The sequence below is a fragment of the Epinephelus moara genome, chromosome 23 (genome assembly GCF_006386435.1).
Source record: "Epinephelus moara isolate mb chromosome 23, YSFRI_EMoa_1.0, whole genome shotgun sequence".
NCBI lineage: Eukaryota > Metazoa > Chordata > Actinopteri > Perciformes > Serranidae > Epinephelus > Epinephelus moara.
In genome coordinates this window covers 18,181,591-18,208,649 of record NC_065528.1, presented here as the reverse complement: position 1 = coordinate 18,208,649, position 27,059 = coordinate 18,181,591, and the positions used below count along the sequence as shown (strand labels likewise).

At 40.9% G+C, this 27,059-nt stretch overlaps 1 protein-coding gene across 2 annotated transcripts; it reads right to left on the bottom strand.

Moving 5' to 3' along the window:
* Window positions 1-620: 620 nt before the first annotated feature.
* On the bottom strand, window positions 621-25,426 carry zgc:113263 (uncharacterized protein LOC503753 homolog). Of its 2 annotated transcripts, XM_050036677.1 has the most exons (25): window positions 25,126-25,426; window positions 21,807-22,009; window positions 21,181-21,285; window positions 19,990-20,085; window positions 18,993-19,103; window positions 17,292-17,415; window positions 15,357-15,828; window positions 14,406-14,473; window positions 13,743-13,989; window positions 13,405-13,583; window positions 12,883-13,105; window positions 12,638-12,786; window positions 11,254-11,345; window positions 10,737-10,894; window positions 10,503-10,648; window positions 9,565-9,666; window positions 8,494-8,746; window positions 8,286-8,401; window positions 7,974-8,205; window positions 7,726-7,865; window positions 7,393-7,642; window positions 5,716-5,834; window positions 4,333-4,585; window positions 1,507-1,613; window positions 621-1,400 (listed from the first exon to the last, which is right to left on the bottom strand). In XM_050036677.1, the coding sequence occupies exons 1-25, from the start codon at window positions 25,163-25,165 to the stop codon at window positions 1,393-1,395; spliced, it is 3,993 nt and encodes a 1,330-aa protein (XP_049892634.1). In that variant the 5' UTR covers window positions 25,166-25,426; the 3' UTR covers window positions 621-1,392. The 2 variants fall into 2 exon arrangements, with proteins under 2 accessions (XP_049892634.1, XP_049892636.1); XM_050036679.1 differs by lacking the exon at window positions 9,565-9,666.
* Window positions 25,427-27,059: the final 1,633 nt, after the last annotated feature.

The window sequence follows — 27,059 nt, the reverse complement described above, 5'->3', positions numbered from 1 at the left end:
TACCAGCAGCGTTTCAAACTGATGCTGTCCAGTGGTGTATCATACCGTTGTGACGGGTACTGTCCCGCCATGTTATCAACTGATGCCATCCGTCCATGTGTCATACTGCCACGAAATGTACTGTCCGGACAACTGGCGGTGTATTAAACCACTGTGAAAGGTGGCTTTTGGCATCTGTGTCTGATGCCAAACTTGTTAAGCAAGTCTCAGTCATCCACTTCACTGTAATCGTAAGTGCTAAGTCGTAGGCAACTGGACTTGCTTGAGTTTCTTGAAGACGTTTCAGCTTCAGAACTGAAGAAGCCTCTTGGATGAGAGGTGAAACGTCTTCAAGAACCTCAAACACGTCCAGTTGGCTACGATATAGCATTTAAGACGCCAAAATCACTGACAAAGCGGTGTTTTTTGACGAAATCATGGAAGCTTTAAGGTTCACATGAACAATAAATTCAAGTGTTACAGGCTTCTGTCTTCACAACGTCATCTCTCAACGTCTGCCCAAATCACGCTCCATCATGGTTTTAGTGTTCTATCAACATCTTAAAGACGTGTGGTTGAACCATTTACGCAAACCAAAAATAAAATGATGCAATCAAGACACAACAAATCACGGCAATAAATCATCAATCAAACATTTCAAGTTTATTTTAATGCGTGTGACAAAACCTCGACAAGTTTGTGGAAAAAATGCGCTTCAATAAAGTTTGAAGTGAAACATATTCAATGAAAATTGTAAAAGTTTGGAATACATATGTAAACAATAACTTAAATAAATATAATTCTGGACAATATCAGTTCATATGATGTAAAAAATAAGAATTAGCTTCATGAATCCAACTTTCACAACTCGGATTTCAAACACTGTAAACAAGTGCAAAGACAGAATAAAACAAACAAAGCAAATGTGCGCAGTGCTTACGGTAACAGAGGTCTTACGTGTGTTTCTTTTTGCGTGTGCTTCGATTCAAAGTACAAAATAATTCAACGCTAGCAAAAACATGTTTTCTGGAGGAGCACGGCGTTTCAAGCGACTCCCTCCAGGTCAAAATCAGAGATTGGTTTTTGTCCCTCGAGCCCTGAGCTTTCTGGATTTAGTGTCATGGCTCTATTGGAAATCATACAAAGACACTGGTGGAGGGACGCAAACACACACGCACACACACACACACACACACGCACACACACACACACACCACTACAGCCAGTGTGTATGAAGAATGTAAAAGTATTTGAAGTATGTACAGAGGCAAATGTCATCTGTAAACAACTGCACACCACAGCTGCTGATGTGACAGTTTCTGCCTCAGTGTCCTTGTTCTTATCTTCTCGATGTTCCTCCGTCGTCTGCAGCTGCTGCGTCCTCATGATCTGACTCCACGATGACGGACAGTCTCAGGTCTCTGGGTCAGACAAAGGAATCTGTCACTGCTCACCATCACCCACTTAATAAAACCACTACATAACTCTAAACATGATGGGCAACAGTGCGGTAGTGTGACTTCTTACCTATACCATCGGCTGTGTCGTCGGCCAGGGGGTCAGAGTTTATTACGTACTTGCTTCCAAAGACCTGCACCAGCTGGTCAAAGAACTTGCACTCTGATTTTTCTCCTCTGGAAACATGAAACAGAATTTCAGAGCGTGTTAAATGATTAGACAGAACGTTTTGCCACAAATGAACATGTACAGCAGCAGCTGATCAAATGTGTTGAAGTTTGAATCATGCTTAGAGGATAAAAACGTATACAGAAAGCATAGATACACTATTCAGCCAATGAAGAAACTAGGAATGAATGCAATTCGAAATACTGGCACAGTCTGTATTTGGTAAATCCTAACACTAGGATTCTTGTCTGTATAAACCAAACCAATAAACCAAGGCAGCTGTCATGGATTAAGACCTGTCAAAGGTTACACCTTAAGAAGCATGAGAACATACTGAAATGAGTGGCATACGATCCCGAGTTGAAACCTTAGGTCTAGATATGAGATTTAGGCAGTGAGCAAATTATGGTGTCACAGCTTACCGCGCTAAAGTTAATGGTATTGGCTTAAAGTATTTGGGACGTTTTAAATTAGGAGCGTCAAACTCGTTTTAGTTCATGGGTCTTATTAACGCTACTCTTACCTTTCTTGCATTTTCACACAGCACTTAGAAAAAATTTGAACATCCCCAATTCCCGCCTCCCTCCAAAGTCCCATCCCCCTCCTCCGTTACGTCCTCATTACGTCTAAGATATATGTAGGCGTTGGCAAGATAACGTTAGACACAAGGAAGAGGAGGGCGAATGTAACGTTACAAATCCAACACCGGAGTTTTAAAACTCAACCGGAGTCAGTGATGACTGATGAGTTTTGGAATAAGGTTACAGTGCTAACGTTAGATAGTAGCGTTAACGTTACTAGTAAGTGGAAACGCACAGGGAAGATAACGTTAATGTTTCAGAGGCTACGCTACAGTAGGCTAACGTTAGCCGTTAGCAAACGGATGCTGTGTTGTCATATAACGTTATATGTTATATTAGAAGCAAAACTAGACATAACGTTACCTGTCCTGCACAGTCAAAAACAACCCCTAAGTTTTAAAACTTGTGTGTTACGTGAGCGGTTACATCAGTCGGAGGCCTCCACGTGGTGAAGACGGACAGGATGCTCAGCAATGATTGGTCGGAGTTTTCTTAGAACCATATGAGAATGGTAAATTTATGAGTTTTTATTTCTGGTGGAATTCACTTACATTTTAGTGTGCCATCAGCTTATTAATAGCATTTTAACCTAAACAAAGAAAAGAGTAAAATTTCCAGAAAGGTAAGTGTCGCTTTAAGTGTATTTGATCTCAAGTGGGCCAGACCAGTAAAACCACTGTGTAAAAACCTAGAAATACTTACTGTTTCATTTTCTTTCAGTGAAAAGTACATTTTAAAAACATTTATCATAACAGATGACTAACAGCATGAGATATCCTAAGAACAAAAGTGCATTTTCACAACACTATGTCTCAGTTTTTCCACATTCAGCCAGTCGACTTCACGCTGTCATGGCATTTTTCCACACATTTCCACTCTTTTGCAGTAATGCTGGCATCACCACATCCAACTAAAGTGGAAGGTAAGATAGCCGCACCTTACAAACCATTTACAAATCTAGAGTACTGGCCGTACCTTAGCTGAAGGGTTCCACCAAAAGTGTTTTAAATATAGAAGTCTGAAGCTGCTGGTTGCTAATGTTTTGCACAATGTTCTATATCTATAAGTATTAAGTGATTTTTCAGAGAGATGTATTCCAGTCAGAGTGGAAAAGCCTTTGAAGCAGCATTTCACATGAAGGAGGGTACTCATTTAACTTGCTCCTGAAAGCTGCATCTCACAACAAGCCTCCACAACTGCTTCAATATTAGGTGTGCAAAGTCGTCTAGTGGGCCGGACTGGATCCTTTGGCGGGCCGATTCTGGCCCTTGAGCCGTATGTTTGACACCCGTTTTAAATGCTTACAATCATAGAAAAAAAAAAAGATTTTTAGAAACCTCAAGGTCAGAGACTACTTTAGTAAGGAAATCAAACAATAAATGGAACTTGCATAATATATTCACTGATGTATACAGACGACAACATCCTGTATCATGACTATATAATAGATACAAAACTCCAAAAGTTACTCTACTGTCCAGGTCAACCAGAAACAGGAGAGAGAATCAGGCCTGGAGATATCTGCAGATGACGGAATGATATTTGGGAGGTTTAGACTCGGACTACAAACTCAAGATCCTGTCTGGAACTCTGCTGGAAGAACATAATGTGATATTATGTGACATTGAAATTGAAATTTACACAGCAGGTTTCTCAGGTCTGGGATGAACGCTGACGGCAGTGTGGTGAATCAATGGCAGACCAATTTCACATGTTTTGGGGCTGCTCTAAAATCCATTCATACTGTCAAGAAATTGCCAAAGAAATAAGGAACATTGTTGGAATTGAAGTCAATTGGTCTTCTGTCAAAATCCCAGACAGACTCATGTCCCCGGTTGAACATCTTTGTAATGTAAGTTTGGTTGAGAGCAAGACAGCCATCACATGGAAGTGTCTGCAGGCAAACCTGCCATCAAAAGGCGACTGGGTTGCAATTTTCGATGACATTCACTGTATGCAGAGATTGACCTTTTCCTTAAGACGATGAACAATGGGGGAAAAATGGACTACATACTCTAAAAGATAGATGTAACCTACTGTCTGAGTAGCTGAAAAACTCTGCTCTGTACCAACCCTTCCAAGGATGTTTAGATGATTAGGCATGTACCATTATCTAGCCACATCCCCCCTTCCCAAAGCCACTTACTTTCTGCCCTCTAGAAACTGTCTGAAATTGGCCCTCAGCCTCTTGATCCTGGTCTGACACTGCTCAGGAGTCCGCATGTAGCCCTGGCTAGCCATGACCTCGGAGATCTGGATGAAGATGTGTTTGTTCTTGGTGCAGCCCTTCAAGTTCTCCTGGATCTCCTCGCTGCCCCAGATGTCCAAGAGGGCCTCGGTCTCCCTGTCGCTCCAGGCCAGCTTAGAGCTGTCGCCCACCCACTGTGTACCTGAGGCGACTAACAGAGCGGGAAAAATAAGAATCTGTACACTTTATTGCAGAATTACAATAAAAGAAAAACACTACTGGCAGCTGTAGATCTACTTTACTGGTATAAAGATGTGTATTATCTGGCATATAGACAAGTGGACAAGAGAGATTTTCTCATGTCATTGGCTCACTTGTATTTATGGTACTACTTTTCATTCACTCATTTACAGGAAACAGGATCAAAAGCATAAAAGACTGTGCAATAACATACAAAACTTGAATGCAACACAAAGCACTGGGTCAAAAAAGATCATTGAGAAGCTGGGACCAGTTGCACAAAACCACTTCAGTTTTCTCCTTAAGTGTGACACTTAAAGGTTAATTTCTACTTAGCTAAGCCACTAACACAGTTGCACAGAATCCCTTAAAAGGTTTCCTTAGTTAAGGAAAAATGTCAATTCACCAACTGCGTTGAAAGAGATTTTACAGCAGTGAAAGTTTCCATGGAGATTGTTTGTTTGCTTTGACAAACATTTGTGATGCCTGTTATCGTCTCACAAAGTTGGCTTATAGTTAGATTGTGAAAAGATGGCAGAAGAAAAGAAGACAAGCGCTCTTCTCAGGGTGTGTTATTTTTTGTAATTTATCACCATAAACTCATGTTGCAGTTAAGAGAGAGTCAGAGGTACTTTTTAGTTTTTTTTTACTTTGCTGTGGTTGCTAATGTCTTTTGTGTAGCAGCTGGGATTCCTTTATTATAAGACCAGGCAAGTGAACACCATAAATACTTAAGTGAACATTTTAAGGAAACCTTAAGGAGAAGACTTAATAGTATTTTGAGCAACCGGTTTTATTTTGAGGAAACCTTAACTAGAACTTTAAGGAAAACTGGAGATTCTCCTCTAATGAATCACGTATGTTGTTTTTTTTCTTCTTCTTCTGCAATATGTTTATCAAACTGTATCTCATGTGCTTTGACTTTGGTCCTGAGACTAATTTATTTTGTCTTATGTTTTGTTTTGATTCAACTTGTGATGATAAAAACTAAATAACTGAGACATGAGATCTTGACTGTCACTTGATGCTACCGCTGCAACATCTGCTGCTGTGACAGCTGTTATAAATGTATTACAGTTAGTATGATGCAGCACGTTTCACCTTTCTTCTGAGGCACCTCTTCTGGTTCATCCATGACTGGCGTGTCTGCGACTGTGCCGTCCACTTTCAGCTCCTTCCTGAAGATTCCATCCATCTCATTGAAGAATTTATAATCCTCCCTGAATTTAAAGGGAAAAAACACTGACAGTTAGCCTGTAAGATCCCAAATATTTTCCACCACAATATAACAATGCAGAGCAATTTTTACAACAAAAACTGTTCCATTTCCAACATTATGTGGTCTGTTGTATTGATCGACTACTGTCTGATAAAGAGCAAACATGAGATGTAGAACATTTTGTTTGACATCGATCTAACCAACCAAAATTGCCTCGTGATGCTGGCTGTTAAAGGGCAAGTTCAGTATTTTTCACACTGGACCATATTTTCCCATGTTTTTGTGTCTAAGTCAGTCATGGGAACAACAGTTTTTGAAATTGGTCCAGTATTGAGAGAGAGCGTTGTAGCAGCTGCAAAACAGGTTGCAATGTCACCACTTGGGGAAATGGTGCACTGTCAATTAAATCCACTAATAGTGTTTGTTTTTGTCACTGACAGGCTCAGATTTTTTTTAAGTGTCTAATTACAATATGGAAAGGATCCCTACAACGGTAAAGAGTAAGATGATTTTTGTTTAACCATAAACAGCCCCAAAATCGCTATCGCCAATTCCACTAGACTCCAGTTGAACTAACAGTGAAGCTGAAAACACCGGCACTGGCACGCATCAACTGCCACCCCATAGCACACACCACACACGTCACATGGCAGCTTGCTAACAGACGACCACACAAAGTTATTACTACTTTTACTAAAAGATCTGTGCCTCTTCCACTTCTGCGTTAGCTCAAAATCACGTGTGGACAGCCCCTAATTAAACTTTATTTTGCACCTGAAGAGCTATGACTCACCAGGCAATATCTTTTTGGCCATTGTCTTTATAATGGTGGGATTGTGAGTCATTTAGCTCAACCTCAACGATTCTCTCCTCATCCATTCTTTGTCACACATGAGACACAGCAACAGCTACAGAGTCCTCTTTATGCATCCATGGTGAGGAAAGGAGTCGAGCTGCCACAGGAGCAGAGAAGAAGAGCTGCTATGGGAGCTGATATGTACAAGCAGAGAGTGAGTGGGGGATAAATGCATTTAATTCTGGGGGTGGCGAGGGTTAAATAAGTGCAGTGAGCACCCATGCGCATCTAGCCGCCGCCAGTCTGGGGTTATACACTGAAAATAACAGGGGTGTATTTTCTGACGTGTGACGTTTGTTTTGGTGGTGTGTTTTGGCCTTAATTTTACATCGTAAAACACACTTCATTCAAAGTCGGTAGAAACAAAACAAAACTCACCAAAAACGTTGTGGTTTTGTGAAAGTGATGTGAGGGCTGTTTCTGTGTCAGTGGCAAAACAAGCACTTTTAGTGGACGTAAACTGACAGTGCAAACATGTCCTGAGTGGTTACATTGCAGCCTGTTTTGCTCCTGCTGGTGGAGCCTCTCACTCATTATTGGTTCAGTTTCAAAAATTCTTGTTTCCCTTGGTCAGTCACACACAAAAACATGAGAAAATAGAGTCCAGGTAGGAAAACACCAAAGTTACCAGTTATCAGTTCCAATAAAATACATTATAAATGTGTTTAGAAGAGAAAGGAATCATAGTTTTGTCATCACTGACTTTTCGTGGAGGAAGCCATGTTTAAGGCGCTTAATGCGTGTGTAGCACTGCTCTGAGGTCCTGATGAACCCTCCGTCGCTCATCTTCTCAGAGATGTACTCAAACACGTGACGGTTCTTCAGGCAGCCTCTCAGAGTGAGCTGCACGTTGTCTTCACCCCAGATCTCCAGCAGGGTGCGAGTCTCCTGGTCCGACCAGGGCATCTTCCTGCTCAGGTCGGCCAGGAGGTGGCTGGCTGAGGGCTGCTCGTCTACGTGGAGGAACAACAGATTTATTATTGGGTGTTCATCTTTAAAATCTACATGGTATGACACAGGTCATATTTGAACCTACATATTTCAGGATCCTTGTCCATGAGGGGTTGCAGGGTGGTGTCAGCAACAGTAGTGTCCACGTCAGTGCACACAGAGTCATCACCGAGCACCGGGGCCAGGAGGTGGAAGTATCGGAACACAGCGGGCCGTCCTCCACTTCTGGAAAATCAAAAGCGAGCTGTGAAAGTCTGCTGCTGTGAAAATGGCGGCTTTGATTTGAATTAAAAAGGTTTTACTCTCTGACAAACAATCACTCATCCAGTTTACCTCCGGCTGTTGCAGTAGCGCCTGTAAGTCTTCTTCAACCGTTTGATCCGGGAGTGGCACTGCTCCGCCGTCCTCATGTATCCCATGGCGGCCATCTTCTCCGACATGTCGGCGAATATGTGCCCATTGCGGACGCAGGTTTTCAGGCTGTGCTGCACGTCGTCTGCAGCCCAAATCTCCACGAGAGCTGCCGTCTCCTGCTCCGTCCACGATGTGTTCACACCATCTGCACCTGTTTCATATGAGGATGCAGCAGTAAGGAAGACTGATTGGATGCTGTGTGAATACATGAATGAAAGACAGTCAGTGTACCTGGATCCTGCTCTGGTTGTTCGTCTCTTTCATCATACTCATCAATAGAAACCGCCTCCTGTCCGAGTATTTGCTCCAGCTGGTTATAGAATCTGTAATCGACTCTTCTTCCACATCTAGAAGGCGTGAAAAGACGTAAATATGAACTGTTAGCGTCACTGTGGATTATATTTGCAAACAGACAAACTGATAGAAAGGTTGATCTCACTTCTTCCTGTCGTAGCACTGTCGAAAGTTCGTCCTCAGTGACTTGACTTTCCAGCGACACTGCTCGGCGGTCTTCGAGTAGCCGAGGTCGTGCATTCTCTCCCCTATGTCAGCGTAAACATGTCCGTTGTGGACGAAACCTCTCAGCGCCCTCTGAACGTCTTCGTCGCCCCAGATCTCGATAAGCGCCAGGGTCTCCTCGTCTGACCACGAGCTAGTTGTCGGTTTTTCTGTCGGCATGCTGATGTCTCCATCTTACAGCAGAAACACAGCACAAATCACTGTCTGTACCCGTTTAGGTATGAATGTACAGTTTCACAAGGTACTGTCGTTACAGCTGAGAAATTTGATTTGTCTTTCTAAGGCATAGAAACATCGAATTGTCAAGTGCAGTTTGGAAGATGTTATGAGTTATGTGATGCATTAAAGCAAGACTTTCACTTTTAGGAGAACGTATATCAAAATGATTCCTCTTACAAATGTAATGTAACTCTAATAAGCAATAAATCGCAGCCTTGTTTGACTTAAAACACTCTTTTGGGAGCTAGCCTGTCTTGATCTGGGTGCTGCTATTGTTTTTCTAACCCAATGTAGATGAAACCTGACGCATGACGAAGCAGGCTGCCAGATATCAAGGCTTGATGATTGGCTGTCAGCTGGCTAGCCCACCCTACGGTCCCTCCGATCCACTCCCCATCCTTTGGAGACTACAAAGCTGTAAAGTTTGCTGATTCGGTGGGGAGTGGTTCAAGATCAGACTCTAGGCCCTGGTGTTTGCGCTGGCTAAATTTGAGTTGCTACAGCCACCCAAGGTCCATCTCCGGGAAGTATGACAGCTGCAGTAACTTGTAAAGTAGTGATATGGGTAGTTCAAGGACAGCTTTTTTCCCCCCTTAACAACCAGCTCTGTCAGTAGGCTGGCAGCCAATCATCGGACCTGACGTCTAGCAGCTTGCCTTTGTCACAAGGAAGTGGGCACAGCCTCATCTAGAGTGGGCTGGAAAAATTATAGACGCGATTTGGCATGAGCAGTAGCTTATTTTGGTGGCTAATGCTAGCTACTGTCAGCTACCTTTAGAGAGAACCTTCTGTGCAACTCTGTTACTCTTTTCTAGTTGTGTGAAGGCCTTTGCACACTGAGTCCGTTTTCTTCGTCCATGTCTTTGTCGCATGTCTAAAAATAAATGGAAAAAAATAAGCTGTGAGTCCAAAACGCTTGTCCGTCATTAAAATTTTCAGAACAGGTTCAATCCGTCAGAGCCTTTAGAGATGTTTGACCAAGGAACAGTGAAGAAAATGTGGCGGCAGGACACAAGAGGGATGAAGGCATGAGGGATTAAAAAAACGCATCTGGAAAAAAAAAAAACGGACTAAGTATGTAGTAAGTAGGACTTTTAGCATTTACCATGATCCCGTAACTGTCACATGTTCAGAAACAGTTCACAGGGAATGCTTTAAGTATATCGAGGCTCATTCACTCCCATACAGTAGTATTTATAATTCAAAATTACATTCATAATTTAAAATGCTCAATATAAAATGCACGAGTCCATAATTAGGACATTCATGAAGCTCGACAAGCAGTTCCCTTGCAAATTCTGAGACACTAATGTGTTCGCCATCTGTACTAAAGTTGGTGTGTGCACTCAGGTCATGTCACAGTGTTCTGGGTTTGAGAAACGATGGTGGCAAGAGTAGGGAGCAGTGATCAGAGGGCGTAACAACAGAGCTCTGCCAACAAGGCCCACAAGAGGAGGGGAATGTGAGCAGCATAAAGATGAAGGTAACACTGAGACCAGTCAGTCTGCTCCCAGGACCGATTCAGTTTTTTGTGCCTAATCTTTAAGGATTCACAGTAAACCTTTTTCACATTGACTTTTAAAGGACTGCATTGTCTTTATTAGAGAAGCAACCAGTGTGGGTAAAGATCTAGCACAGCTGGCCTGAGGAAGGATTTTGATTTGAGGAAGTACTGCCTTTTTACCCACGAGTTGATGAGCAGATTTTTACCTGCTTCAGTCACAGATTCACCATTAGAGTCCTCTGATATTTCGATGGAGTCCGTCACCACAGTGGAGGACGTCGACGGCTGCTTGTCCAGGATTTGTTCCAACAGATCATAGAACTTAAAGTCGACTCTGTCAGTCCCAGATGAGCTGCAGACAGGAAAGACAGTTGTATTAACACAGACACGTCCCACCTACGGTACAGAATACAAAATTAATATTCACATGTAGGACTCACCTCATGTTTTCCCGACACTGCCGATAGCTGGCTTTCAGCCGTTTGATCCTGGTGTGGCACTGCCCTGCGGTGCGGGAGTAGCCATTGGCGCTGAGCTTCTCGGATATCTCAGTAAAAATGTGACCGTTGTGCGGGTAGCGTCTCATGCTCTGCTGGACCTGAATGAAGATATCATGCACATGAAACCTCTAGCTTAAGACTGAATACTTTTCACTTTGCTTTTGAACAGAAGGAACAAAAACATGCTACACGATTATAAGCTCAAGGTTATGATTAGACCTCTGACAGAAGCCATGGTGGAAAAGATGCAAAATGCAAAGTTTAAATAAAGACACTTGGAGTTCAGAGGACGATTAAAGAGAAAAAAAGAAAGGTGGAGATGCAGCAAGCTCTTCTGCAGGCACTTGTTGACTGTGTTTGTGTAATGACTCTTACTGCCAGAGGGGGGAGACAAACGTTCCACACTCCAGCTTTAAAGGCATAACTACATATGTGTATTATAATGTTGTCCCTCTACCTGTGGGTCTCCCCAGATCTCCAGAAGGATGATGGTCTCTTTGTCAGACCAGGGGACTTTCCTGCTCTCTTCCTGAACACCCACTGTAGAATCTGAAGAGACACAAACAGAAAATTCAAAACTTTATTTATTAACTTTATTAATCTTATTCCGCCATCATCTATTCAGTGGTCACTTCACTACTATTAATATTAGCCACACTGCTCCTGCAGTTGTGTTATTGTTCTGATTATGATGTTGAGCTAAATGTTTGGAACGATAAAGGTGCCATTAAAGTTCCATTGAATCATTAAAAGTAATTTGAATGACGATACATATGGTGTTTAAATATTGTGGTCTATGACCTCTTGATGCAGATCATACATGTTTATCATCTTAAACATGTTTCTTTTTTAATGTTTTACAAAACTACACTTGTTGAAGACTGCTACTGTTCCTACTTTTCTTTTTGCCGTCATGACGCACAACTTAAATTAACTAAATAATTACTTAATTAAATAAAAAGACAACAAGAACAGGACTGATCTGAAAAGATATACTGTAGGCAGTACTGCAGTTATGAAATATGGAGCAGGCTGGTTGTAAACTTTAGTGAGAGAAAGAGAGATATATATGGAGGACAGAAGCTGCCAAAATAAAAAATACATAAGTAAATAAATGACACAATAAATCAATTAATATGCCATTAAATGTGCCAAAAGGGGGCAGAAATTAAAACATTAATGCCAAAATTAAAATTAATAAGAGTGAATTAATTAATTAATAAATATATCTAAAACTTAAGAAATAAATTAAAAATACATTTTAAAAAAAATCAATGCAAAAAATGTAATTAATAAAATGTAATAAAACAAATAAAAATAAATAAATAAATAGGAAAGTATATAAATAGGGGAATTAATACAATGGTAAATAAATAAAAAAGCTAATTAAAGCATAAATAACCATTTATGTCACTATTTATCAATTAATTCATGTCAATATTTTTTTGGGTACATTTATTGGCATATGAATTTATTCATTGAATCAATTATGTATTATTTATCGATTTTGACAGCTTTTGTCCTCCATATAGGGAGAGTATTTTAACTGCATTTGACAGAAAGAACTTGTTGTACGCAGTGTAAAATCTAAATGTACAGGTATACTGTACAATCTGAAGCTTTTTACTTTGAATTCAATTCTAATTCAGCTGCATCTAAGGCACCAAAAAACATTTAAAGGTTTCTATATATTTCCTATATCTTGTTTTACAGGATATTGCTGAGTGTATAATGATTAGGAGTCAGGGCGACGTAGTGTAGTGTGATCAAAAACACCTCCGCTTGTTATCAGAGCTCTCTTCCCCCATCCCCCGCTTTCAGCACACAACATTAGAGTTTACCGATATCCTGATGGGAGTAGAAGGGAAATTCGGTGTCTTCCGGCTCTCCTGGCATTTCCTCCAGCTGCGGCACTGATTGGAAGTCCTTCACTAAAATTCTTCCCAGCTCATTGTAAAACTTGCACTCAACTTGCTCGTGTCCCTTCAAGCTACATTGACAGATAAGAAAAGAACAGGCAGATACTGTAACTAAACAAATATCACAAACCTTTCCTTTCACTCTGTCTTGCTGTGAGCAAACATACTTGTTTTGGTAGCACTGCCTGAAGTTTGATTTCAGCCTTTTCAGCCTTGTTTGGCACTGCTCTGGTGTGCGGGAGAAGCCCTGGGCGGCCATCTTGTTGGAGATGATGGAGAAGATGTGTCCTGTTCGGTGCATTCCTCTCAGCTCCTGCTGCATCTTGTCTTCGCCCCACGTGTTGATGAGGGTCAATGTCTCGACGTCTGTCCACGGAACGCTTCTGGTTCCTTGAATAAAAATATAAAATCACGTCGTTTGTCAAGTGTGATAATTTTACTAGAATTTGCCTTTTTAATATAACTGTATATTATAATTAAAGGGACAGTTTCAGCTTCCTCACTGTGAGGATTTGATGCTTTTCTTTGCCATATATGACAGCAAGGTGATTATATTTTAGATTTGGACTGTTGGATGAATCAAACAAGCCATCATAAAGATATAAAATTGGGCTGTAGGAAATTATAACAGGTATTCTTCATTATTTTCTGTTGCAGCCCTACAATAAATTTCAAAAATGACATTGTACCAATTTCCAGTCGGCTCGTATGACCAAGAAACTGCAAGTCGTCATCTCCGTCTTGGGACTCGTCTTCATCGATGACCTCTTCGACATCATAGGTGACCTCGGGAACAGCCGAGGGAGCCGAGGAGCCGAGTATCCGCTTCAGCTGCTCATAGAATTTATATTCCAGCTTGGAGTTCCCTCTGGGGTCAGATAAAAGAGGAAGGAAATGGGCATTTTTCTCTATCATTTCACAAATTACAGCTACGGCATCCAAAGTAGGACATACAGTTATCTGACAAATTTCAATCATTGGACAGACGAACAAGCAGAGATGGACAACAATTCGGTTTAACACCCACTTGTTGTTCTGGCGGAAGCTTTTCTTCAGCCGCTTGATCCTGGTCTGGCACTGCTCCACCGTTCTCATGTAGCCTCTCTCCGTCATCCTCTGAGCAATCTGCGTGAATATGTGGCGGTTTTTCAAGCAGCCCTTCAACGCCCGCTGCACCGAGTCCTTCCCCCAGATGTCGAGCAGATTGAGCGTCTCCTCGTCCGACCAGGGGACTTTTGTGTCCGTCACAACTGGGAAAGAACCTTCCTGAGAGTCTGAGATGATACGGGAGGAGTTCGTCAAAAACCAAAGCTTAAACTGAAAGGTACAGACAATTATGTTGTATGTCACATGTATAAAAAGCAGGATCTCTATCTGCCTAGTTGAGATCTTGCATTTTACCTTTGACTATTGAAACTAGACGGTATGTTAATCGTGGATCTGTCCAATGTGTTGTCAGTTTTTGGCTGTCTTTTTTTATTGTGAACAGTAATACTGCTTTGTTTAGTAAGACCATTTTTTCCCACATGCTTTATAGATGCAAGACTGGAAGATGTACATGGCATAACTGTCTTGTATGTGGGATAGGCTAAATATTTAGCGTGACACAGAAATAAAAAAACTTAATGAAATGAGTGAACTGAACTGATGTACTGAAATATCCACTGATCCACACATAAACTGTACAAACCTGTATATTCTCCCCATATGGAGATAAGTGGAGATTCTCCTGAATTCTCATCATCCACTGACGAATCCCTGCAGAGGTGGACAAAACACACAAAATATTAAATTGACAGATTGGTTAACACACTTTTTTTTCTTATCCAGTCCAATTAGTTTATAGTTAATCAGCCTTAAACAACTGCAGCTGAGGTTGATGGGAAAGTCAGTGGTTTTGCAGGTATTGGACAAATTCAACATTTAACCTGATGATGGTGCTTCATGAAAAGTCGGGGATCACTAAAGTCATTAGACTTCATTGTCTGGGAACAATAGACGCAGGGCTCAACAGTTACAGTTGCAAGATTGCCAATGGCAACCATTCTGAGCTTGAACTATGGCTGCCATCACTGGCAACCACATATAAAAAGCACAGACAGCAAATGTGCAGCCCAAAATGAATACATTTTTCATATTTGTTGCATTAGTGTTGTAATTACAGTCAGAACCTGACCAGTAAAAGCTGCATATGTGCTGGTGCGCTGACTCCCATGAGCACAGGCATCTACTGGTATTTTGTACACCAGAAATTGAGGATGCACACGTTAACTAATAATAATTTAAATTCTGTTAAGTATCAGATAAACAAAATTTTGTGCAAATCCATCAAGGATATGTTGGAATATTTCACAGAGTAAGTGAAAACTTTGATATCTAAAGCGAATTTCATGGATGATATCCATCAAATGGTTGTTGCAATATTTCAATCTAGATCTGGGATTGGCTAACTTTACTAAGGAGACATTTTTGGCCCCCAAAAGTAAAACGAACTAAGACAACTCAGAAAGTCTTACTGGTGCCACTTAAGATATTTGTGTCTCAAAATAAAAGTAAGTCTAAAGGGGCTTTCACACCTGCCCTGCTTGGTTCTAACTCAAGTTCGTTTGACAAATGACCAAAACATTTCTGGTGATCTTACAAGAAAGCCGTTGCCTCCACAGGTTGTTTCGAGGGAATGTCCACGCCTCCGCTCAGCTTCCTCTTCCTGAGAACCGGCGCTCCTCTCAAGCTTTGGCTGTTGTCACTGGCTACTGAATCCCTGTCCGCAGTCTCATTAGGCGTGGTGAGGTCTATGGTTTCATCACATGGTCGTGCACTGACTGAGTTTTGCGCTTTTCTCTCCTGAGAAATGTTTACGCCTCTCCCCTGCAGCTGCCAGCTGCCAGAGTCTCTCGTCTCCCTCAGCGTTTGTCTCAGAGTCTCAGAGCTCCTCCTGATCGCCCTCTCCAGGCAGCTCGTGTTGAAGGGAGTGTCGAGATGTCCTTCGTGCTCCGGAGGGTTTGAGTCTTCGAGAGCAGGTGAGGATGAGGTGGTGTTTGTGACAGGTTTGGTCCCGGGAGGCAGAGACAGGGAGGAGAGGATGCAGTCATCCATGGGTAATAATCCAGGATCTACAGTTGGGAAAAATACGGTTAATTAGACCCCAGCTTGGGTTCAGACACAAACTGACAAAAATAAACTGTCAATTTGTGCAAAATGTAAAGACAACAATAACGAGCTGTTCTCAGTGCATCTTCATCTGCTCTTTGAAACCTTTAGAATGTTATGTTTTATGACCATAAAACTTAAGTTAACAGGGCTTTTATTTGCTTGGATCACTAAACTCAACCGCTCTATATTTGGCACAGGCGACTATATGGGATGAGCCTTTAATTCCTTTCCACAAAACTCATGCAAAGCAAAGATGGGAAAAATCAAAATGTTAGATTATCGAATAACATGTCAACTGCGAGTCATTCATTTGATCTAGCTCTAAGAGACGGCGCATCAGAGACAGACAGAGGAAGAGCCTTGTTTCAGAAGCCTATCTTAGCGGTAGTATGAAAGCCATGTAAAGTTTATGGCAGCAAGTGAAAAGGAGTCACGAGAAAGGAGTGAAAGCTGAACAGAAAAAGGTGGGGACACTTTTATTTTGTAGGCAGCAAGGTCACAAAAACAAGAATACCCAACAACACGGTGTGATGGAAAATTCTGGTATTTGACCATATTTAACCTATAGCATGCATGTGTTGTATAAGGTTACTTGTTTTGATGAAACTGAACTTCTCACCTAATGATATGTGCTGCTGATTTAACCCCTTCTGTGACAGCAGTGTGAGACACAGCAGAGGCCTGATGGAAGCAGGTTAAAGGTTACGAGCCAGGGAGGCTCCCACATCAAGTGTCCTTGTGAGCCTCAAGAGATGTTGTGTCTTAGGGATGCTTACTGCAGAAACCACCTGAGTGCCATATATTTTGACTATTGACATGCATGTGTTTTGGGAACTATAAAGATAGCATGGAACATCTAGGCACTCACTCACTGACTCCACTCCATTCATGAATGCTTATTAAAACTCAAGAAAGACAGCCGACGTGTGAAGACTTTTTCTTTAAACTGTTTATTAAATAGTTGTTAAACTTAGTGCGTGCACCTGGGGGTGAATGCCGACTAAAACCTATCCCATTGCAATAAAAAGCCAGATGTTAGCAGATGTCAGCAGGTTTTTTAATGCAATGGGAAAGGTTTTAATGGAGACCTGCGTTTATTTTGCAAAATGTGTGTCCACACCTGGCTAATAAATGGGACTCAGTGATTAACTGTGGCTCGACTTTCAATTGAAGTTTTACGGTTTTATAATAGTTTTCTCTGATGTGTGATAAAACTACCTACAGTAAATAATCTTTGCTTAGGGGCTCGTTACCTCAGAAAGATACCAAACAACAGTAAGAGGCTAAATACTGAGCATTTATCCAATGAGGACTGGGTATCTCCTTATTAATTTTGCAGTTCTGACCGTTTATTTTGTCGAGCTACTGTTGTTGCTAATGTTACAGTTTACAATTACAGTACACAACCGTGAAGCTACAGCACCTTTCTCTTCAAAATGGCCGAGGTTCCTGTGGTGTTCAAGCACAGCCTTCATGTCGTCTGGCGGGAAAAAGGATTGTAAACAGTCGTCGAGGAATGATGGAGCGTCTCCGAGCAAAGCTGCCAGCTGAGAGGAGAGATCAAGTTACTCACTTTAGTAATCCTGCATTCTTTCATGTTTTTTTTTTTTTTACAGCTAAATGACTCATAGTGGGCTTAAATGACAAAATAAATTAATTTGACGTTTTCCTTGACAGCTTTTTGTCACTGTTAACTTGTATTACTTCCATAAATATGAGGAGCAGCACATTAGAACCTCGTGCAGTCTTGCTGATCCAGATAAGAAACATCGTGATGGCCTAATGAGCTTATTTTTATTTCATAGTATGTAACTGCTACTAATCTGGCTCCCTTTTCTGCTCTGTACACAAAAAGGCCGAGCAGGAAGCAGTCCACTGGGACGCTGTGTTGCACCTGTACCCAGTTAACCCCCTTCTATATCTGTCTCCAGGTCAGCGGTGCAGACAGATGAGCCCCTGCAGTGAGACCATGTGCCACATTCAGCCTGAGAAAAGCAGCTCAGTTTGCAATAAAGCCAGAGCTATTTCCCGGTGAATCACTCCTCTGTGTTGCATTTTGTTTATTCTGATGGTGGAATAAAAGGCGGAGGCAAAACAAGTAGTGCAGACCTCCCACAGGGCACGGTTACTTCCCCAGGTAGCTGCACATCAACGCTGCAGGGGGCAGGTAACACAATAGGGATATAACCGGAGCCAACGTATGACCTGTTACTAAAGCGTGAATGTCAGCAGCAGTTTGGCTGTGAAAGACCTTGTTAGTAGCACCAGAGGGAAGGGCAAAGGGTTACCAGATCAGTAGGTTTCTGTCTCTCATGAGTGTGAATATACACAGCATATTTCATGTCGCTTCAGCCTGTCTGTCTGTCCTGGAAGAGGGATCCCTCCTCAGTTGCTCTTCCTGAGGTTTCTACTGTTTTACCGTACACATCAAACACATCACCAAAACAACCTCTTCCATCTCAGAAACATCGCCTGTCTCTTTCTATCCCTCTCCTTTTTAGCCACAGAGACTCTTATTCATTTTCATCATCCAAAACTCTTAAGAAACTACAAGATATCCAGAATTCAACTGCTCGTCGTCTCACACTCTCTCGCACCTGTGACCACATCATCCACATCCTTCATAACCTCCACTGGCTCCCAATTCCCCCCGGCTCCTCATTATCACCAACAAAGCCCAACACAACCTGGCTCCCCCCGACCCATCTGAGCTCCTCCACCTGCACACTCCCTCCTGCAGTCTAACCCCCGTACCTGGGGGGACAGGGCTTTCTCCATTGCTGCTCCCACCCTCTGGAACTCACTCCCTAAATACATCAGAGACTCCCCCCTCACTCTCCACTTTCAAGATATCCCTCAAAACACACCCTGTGCCCCTGCCTTCAACGACGTACAATTACTGTTTTTGTCAATGGAGTCTGGCTTTGAAGAGAGCGTAGAGAAGTCTCACTTTCAGTTCAGTTTTAAATAGTGAGGTTTTAGTGAGTTATTGATACACAAATGATCATTTGGGTGAAGTGAAGTATTCCTTTCAGAAAAGTGTAACACAAATTATTACACTGTAAATTATAATTGTGTAGCTGGCTGATGCATGCCGTGCTGGAGTTCAAAAGAAACACGGCACCTGTGTGAAGTCTGGAACTGGCAGCAGCTCCTCCAGTCTTGATATGAACTCCCACACCAGCATCTCCAGCGCAGCATCGTACTTTGGCCCAAAATATACAGGGAAGATTTCCTGCAAATGACAAGACACATTTAGGCTGGGTTGTTGTTGGGAAATGGCATTACCTGGAGAGATAATCAGAGTGGAGGAAACCATTTGAATGAATAGTGAAATGTTCTGTACTGTTCTTGTAATGGTTTAGATATTTTTGGAGGCCTCGGAGTCCTTCACTGTCTGCATGCAGGCATGTGAGGAGGCTCCAGGGTGTCTGAAGGTTAAGATACTGTAAGATGAAGACCTTGTAGATGTTTAGTCTCCAGTGTTAAACAAACTGGATCAAGGGTTACAAAACATTGTCTTGACTCCTCTGAGGTAGCGTGATGACACATGCTTCTATATGACATATGTGATACACTATTTAAGGCTGTGTCATTGTTCTGTTACTTTAAGTCTGCCAAAAGCTTCTCTGATCAGATTTGTGTTGTAATAAAGATATGTTCAATTAAGATCAACTGAAGCCCATTGAGTTTATTCTATTATACATCAAAATGAGGAGTGACCAAGAGTTTCTACATCAGTATATCATACAGTCTAGGATGTTGTAAAGTCAACCTGACTGGTTTTCCTGTCTGTGTAAAAGTTGTTTTTTTGGTAGTATTCAGAATGTTTAGTTAGTCTAATGTTTACAGGAAAGTTTGTATTGAGGACCCACAATGCAATGCACTTAATTGCACTTAAATTAATGTTGTTGTGCCCATGTTAAATGTCTTATTTGCTCTATGTTCTTTACTGCACCTGGATTCGTGAGTACCGTTTTATTCACTGTATGCTGCTGTGTATAGAGAATGACAATAAAATTGAATTGAACTGTATATTTTCATTTCAGTATCAAACAAGAAAATTTGCTGCTCAGCTGAAAGGAAAATGAAACAACAATAAGGAGTGAGTGTCGTCTCACCTCGAAAAAATATTTTCTTTCGGAGGGATCCTCCAGTAATGAATGCACCAACTCCACAAAGTTCACCTCAGATTCCTCCACCTGGTTTATGGTTACCTGTTATACACACACAAACACAAAACATTAACACAACATGCCCAAAACACAGGAAACAAACAACACAATTTGACTTTTACATCACAAATTCAAGAACACAACTGTGGCAAGGAGGCTCAGACACAAACAGCAAGTACCTGTCTTAAAGGGATAGCGCACTGAAAAATGAAAATTCAGCCATAATCTACTCACCCATATGCCGAGTGAGGCTCTGGTGAAGTTTTAGAGTCCTCACAAGACTTGCAGAGATGAATGAATTTTCATTTTTGGGTGCACTATCCCTTTAAGCTTTTACGATATAACTGGTTGATGCCCACATATGTTACTCCAGAAATGCCAAATCAATTTAATAGTAATACCCCAGATTTGTGTTTCAAATGTGGACAATCCAAAGGAACATGTTTCCATTGTGTTTGGCAATGTAATAAGATTTAGAAAAAAAGTTCCAGGAAGAGGTAGAATATCATATTTATTTATCAGTACAAATAACTGTGGGGCCCAAGCTTTGAAATTTAGGTTGTTATCCAAAACGATATGGAAGACAGAGCAAATCTTCGTAGATCTTTGTCTATTACAGGCAAAATGGATGACAGCATTATCATGGAAAAATATAAACAGATCACGTATTGGTTAATCGTTAAAAAAAAATGTCTGCATTTATATCTTTAGAGAAAATGGCCAATTCTATTGAGGGTAAAAAAGAACTATTAAAAAAATATGGTGTCTTGTTATCAGTTGTCTTCAACATACAGACTTGGAACACATACTGGGTCAGTGGAGTGAATCTAGAGATGATTCCTTCTGCTAGGAGCAGGATGGAAACCTTGCATACCTTGCTTCATTTTGAGTGTACGTGGGATGATGTTGGACACTAGGGATTAGCTGCAGCTTTATTTATGTACTGTTTGTTGCATGAAAATCTAATAAAGAAAGTGTAACAGAAGAACAACAGTGTATCCTTGACATTAAGCTCAGGTTTTAGAGGGTCTGATTAAAGCAACACTCATAAGACTCAATCAGTCACAGCTGACCCAGTAAACTGGCACACCAGGGAATAAAAAACATCTGTGTGTTTGCCAGCGACAGTTAACTTACATGGTGATCCTTGGCAGTGCTGACTGGAGCTTTAATTCTGTCCAGATGTGGCTGGATGGTCTGCATGTCCACTGGGTGCTCCCCTCGACACATCTCCAGAACCAGCTGAATGTACACACACACACACACACACACACACACACACACACACACACACACACACACACACACACAAAGAAAACAGTCCTGGTTCATACACCACCTGTTAACACTGCACTACAGCTACTGAACAACTTTGTTTTATCTTTGCTCTCTTCGCTACAGAAGAGTAATGCATTCACTTGAGAAAAATCAAATCCAGTTTGATTTGTCTGTTCTGGGCTACTGTAGAAACATGGCAGTGCAACATTGTGATCTACATAGACAAGGACCTGCTCACTATGTAGATATAAATGGCTCATTCTAAGCTAACATAATCACAATGATTCTTATTTTCAGGTGATTTTACACTGAAGAAAACTTATTATATTCCATTTCTGCCAATATATCCCCTTAAATCCTGCACACTGGACCTTAAAGACTGTTGACATATTTGCCTCTTTAACTTGTTTTTGTTAACAAGACACAAACATCTAAAATTATCCCAGGCATCACCTCGGTGTGATTAAGCAGTGATTATTACTGACCCTGGCCCTGAGTCCCAAGATGAGCTGAGCCCTCTGACTGTAGCTCATCAGCTCTGGGACCAGTTCCGTCACCATGGTAACAAACTCCTCCAGTATCCCATAGTGGTCCACAAGTCCCTGCTGCACTACTTGCCACACTGCGGCTGATAAGAGCTGTAAGGGCGGGGCCAGGAGGCGTAGATAGTGGACGGGAAGATCATTACCTGAAGTGGAAGAAGAGGAGAAAATGTGAAAGGTGTATCAACGTTTAATTAAATGTAACAATGACAATTAAAACTGTTTGATGGAGCGCATTACTGAGAATTTCAAAGCGTTTCAAATTACCAGATAGAAAACAAGAGCAGGAGTAAACAACCCAAGACAGGTAACCCAATAACCAGGTAACATGAAACACCTGCACAAGTGTCCATTGGTTTCACCACAGTTTTATAGATCATATTCCTTATCAGACTTCTTTAGGCAGGGCTGGACAATATGACATATGGTGTAATGATCTGGCCATACCATTTACACATTATTTTAAGGAAACTGGCAATATAATAATTACAATTTTAATATAACTTTTGCATCAGTGTGATGAAGTGCTCCTTTTAGACAGAAGCAAAAAAACAAACAAAACAAGATCATCTGCAGGGCTGCAATATTAATCAAAATATTATCGATATCACAGTGTGGCCAAGTCATCTGGTTACTTTATGTATTAACACTTTCTCAAACTGTTTACATGATATTAAACACCATCTGCTGAGAAAGACTGTGTGATAACATCAAATCCCCTGGAAAGGCTAATAAGGGAACACAAATTTGATAATATCGAAAAATAAAATTACACATACTGTAATCTGGGATTTTATTCAAACTGCGTTTGTGAGAAAGGGAAATATTTCAATGTGAAAAACTAAAACACGACAATAAAATGTTCATTTTGATGGTCCTTAAATGAAATGTCATTACTAAATGTAGCTTCTCTTGCATGCAGTAATGATTTTTTTAGATTGGGGAAAAAGTTTCTAGGGGTGTAAATCACAAGTTTCATCACAATACAATACAAGATCAGTTCTTTGGACAACAATACGATATTTGCTGATATCATAAAGTCTGTCACAATATGATTTCGATTCAATTCGATTCAGGGTCCTGTGGTCGATATGAGATGATATCAGTAAATGTCCTCATTGTCTTGCTCTTGGCTGCTCGCCATTATCTGCTGAGGCCATTAGCACTGTTTGAATGTTTAGGAGGGATTTGCACTTGGATGGTAATTCCTTTCTCAGGTGGCAAAAATTACCTGGCCCAACATCGGCCCATACTCGGCAAGCTGGGCAACCACTGGTTGCTGGACTCAGCTGAGACTCAGGATGAATGATGCCTAGGATCAGGCCAAATAAACTGGCCCGATTCCAGCTGTCGACACTGCCACCACTGGGCCATTATCAAAAATCACCTGGCCCAGCATCGGCCCAAACTCAGCACTCTGGAAAAAATAAGTTGGGCCGCATCAGGTTGCCCGACACGGCTGAGAATTGCGCTGAATGACGCCCCAAAATTGGGTGAAATAAACTGGCAAATACACAGCCATCACTTGGCCCAACATTGGCCCAAACTTAGCATGCCGGAAAAAAAATATAGATAGATATAATAGAATTGGGCTAAATATACTGACCCAATTCTGGATGTCGACACTGCCATCACCGTGCCATTATCTAAAATAACCTGGCCCGGCATCAGCCCAAACTCAGCATGCCGTAAAATAATCAGTCGGGCCACATCTGGTTGCCCAATACGGCTACTACTTGGGATGAATGACGCCCCAGAATTGGGAAAAATACACTGGCCCAATTCTGGATGTCGACACTGCCATCACCAGGACGTTATCTAAAATAACCTGGCCCAGCTTCAGCCCAAACTCAGCACACCAGAAGAAAATAAAGCCGAATCCAGTTGCCTGACTTGACTGTGACCTGGGATGACTCATGCCCCAGAATTAGGCCAAAAAAATGGGCCTGATTCCAGCTGCTGACATACCAATAACTTCGCCGTGAAAAGAAGAATATAACCTGGCCCGGCATTGGCCCAAACGCTGGGCGCCGGTAGGAATAAGTCGGGCTGCATTGGGTTGCATGACTCGGCTGAGACTGGGGAAGAATGACGCCCCAAAATTGGGCCTAATAAACATGCACGATTGCTGCTGGCCATCACTGGGCCACAATCAAAAATGACCTGGCCCAGCATCGGCCCAAACTTAGCATGCCAGAAGAAAGTAAGTCAAGCTAAATCTAGTTGCCTGACTCGCCTGAAACCTGGGATGAATGACACCCCAGATTTGTCCCAAATAAACCAGCCAAACTGAACCTGCTTTCAATTAAATGTGTCTTATTGTTTTGGTACAGTTCATAGCTCAAATTATTGTCATTATTTTGTTGTTTAGACCAGTCTTAATCGTGTTAAGGACGCCTTAATTCATAAAACATTAGGTCATGGACTCCCATTGGAGAAGATTTTGGGTTGTTAGATACGATTAAGACCAAAGATTTTTAACTGTCAACAACAGACAAGGAGCTACACGTAGAGGAAGTGAAACCCATGGTCAGAATAGTCACTCTTATGACTCTTGCTCACATTTGGCTTATGTCTATAGTGAATTAAAAAGTGAAAATAAACAACAAATAACAATAAATAATTTTTTTGGGAACCACTTAACTTCCTTGACGACCCCTGGGTGTCCTCAGACCCCTTTGTTGAGAACCCCTGGTTTAGACAAGGACAAATGACCCAAGCCCACTCCAAAGAGCCCTATACAACAGTGGCTGTCTACTTACTACAGTACACATAATTCATCAGCACTTGAACAAGCAATCAGAGTCAACAACATCCACCTGACACTTCTCATGCTGGCCAGCAGCACACTATGCATAAGTGAAGTAGATTTATAGTGGCAAAGTGCCTGCAGAAATCATGCTCTCAGGTGCACTGCCAACAGCACCCATCAAACTCACAACAAACTCACATCTTGTTGAATGCAGCCTATCGATACAGGAATAATAATAATGTCCCGATCAATACTAAAAGCAAAGTATTCCTGCAGATCAATGAGTGGAGAGATGGGAATGAAGCAGCACTCGCGATGCTACAGCAACAAGCTCATTGTGGATCGAGTAAGTGCATATAGACACACTGCAGGAATATTATAATCAGTTAAGGTCACTGTAAACTCACTGCTGACAACACACACACACACACACACACACACACACACACACACACACACACACACACACACACCAGTGATCATTATAAAGCATGATATTTCTTTACACACCTCGACTGCCTCCACTTTCAGCTCCCCGTTTTATTTCCATTTAGCAGCTGACAGGAAAAAACCGAGCAGATGTGCCCCTCGGGTTGTAGCGATCCGGAAAAATATTAGAAAGCCCCTGTTCAATAAATTCTGCTAATTTGTGATGAATAAAACATCCAGCAGCGATCGCCTCACCGCACACACGCGTGATTCTGCAGGAAGCATTGACAGGCTCTTGTTTTTAAATCTCGTTTACGGAGGAGAGACAGAACAAAGGTTTCTGGTCTCATCCGCCTCAGTCCAGATCACGGCAAGCCCTCTTTCCTGGTTGGCTGACGAAGACCGGATCAACCAGATCTTACAGAGTCTACAACACTAGATGGCGCCATTTACCAGAGGTCGGAGCAGGGTGAGGAGGAGAGGCGGATGTTTGTATGTAGGAGACAAGATGTTTAAATTAAAGGGGGACTGAGCCAGTTTGTGAATTTCTTGCCAAAAGGGACTGTTCGATATTTATGAGAGGGGGGAGGGAGTGGTGCACAGAGGTGAATCACAATCAGAAATCAGAAATTCTTTATTGATCCCCGAGGAAAAATTATGATTCGTTACAGTAAAGAATAGAGAATTATAAGCAGCAAGAATAAGAGTTTGAAATAAAAGCATGTAAATAAAGTAATAAAATAAAATAGAAATAAAATGTGCATAAAAATGAAAATTAAATAACATTAAAAATAATTTAATTTAAAAAATAAAAATATGAAAAATTGAAATATTCAAAACATTTAAAATGTAAAAATATTAAAAATTAAATATTTACAACATTTAAAATGTAAAAAATATTAAAATTAAAATATCTAAAACATTTAAAATGTAAAAAATATTAAAATTATAATATCTAAAACATTTAAAATGTAAAAAATATTAAAATTAGAATATCTAAAACATTTAAAATGTAAAAAATATTAAAATAAAAATATTTAAAACATTTAAAATGTAAAAAATATTAAAATTAGAATATTTAAAACATTTAAAACATGAAAAATATTCAAATCAAAATATCTAGAACATGTAAAATGTAAAAATATTAAAATTAGAATATTTAAAACATTTAAAATATTAAAAGTATTAAAATAAAAATATTTAAAACATTAAAACATTTATTCAGGCTTGCACACCCAGCAAAATCCAGCTGGTTCATAAACATTTTTGTGTTTGATTAGGGTGCTGCATGCATGAAAAGGTTGGGACATATAGAGCATACACACACATACACCGAGAGGGAGTCCCAGACTGGCTTTCCGGCTGTCCTGGACAGGCTTGTCCAGACTCTTGTCCAGAAGCCCTAACCCTTCACTGACTCTTCTTTTTTTTTTGTAAATCTCACGGCACCTTGTATTCGCACCTTTGCGTCCTTTTGTTTTTTATTTGATTTCTTATTTTAGAAAAAAAATCTGACCTAATATCGTCTGTTCATTTACATGGCATCACAATATAAGTACTTTTTAAGTTGTATGCAAGTAGGATTAAATGCAGGCATTTGTGTAAATCTGTATGGGTTTAGGGTTTAACTAGGGCTACATCTATACATCATGAATTATGAGATGGTTAACTTCACCTAAAATGTATTTCAGATGGATTAAGTGATTTAAATATTTTTTAAATAAATATGTTAAAAAGAAATTCAGCACACTGTTTAATACATATATATGTCTCGTTTCATTATTTTCATCTTGTGTTGCCACTGGTTATTGTAGTCTTTTATTTTGTATTACTCCAATTGTGTGATTTGCTGTACCTCAGTGCAATTAGTTGCCAACTTTGCTTATCTGCTGCAGTGATTGTATTTTATCTTTATCTTACTTTTATTGTACTTTGTATTTTCTGGAAATTGCCTCACTTTTTTGCATCAACCAAATCTCTCTCTCTCTCTCTCTCTCTCTCTCTCTCTCTATAAA

Excerpts from the sequence above, each read along its gene's own strand:
- zgc:113263 (XM_050036677.1), bottom strand. The coding sequence starts at position 25,165 with ATGGAAATAAAACGGGGAGCTGAAAGTGGAGGCAGTCGAG. Across the intron at positions 11,346-12,637 it reads CTACTCCCATCAGGATATCG|ATTCTACAGTGGGTGTTCAG; the intron begins GTAAACTCTAAT and ends GTGTCTCTTCAG. Across the intron at positions 4,586-5,715 it reads AGAGGTGCCTCAGAAGAAAG|TCGCCTCAGGTACACAGTGG; the intron begins GTGAAACGTGCT and ends CCGCTCTGTTAG.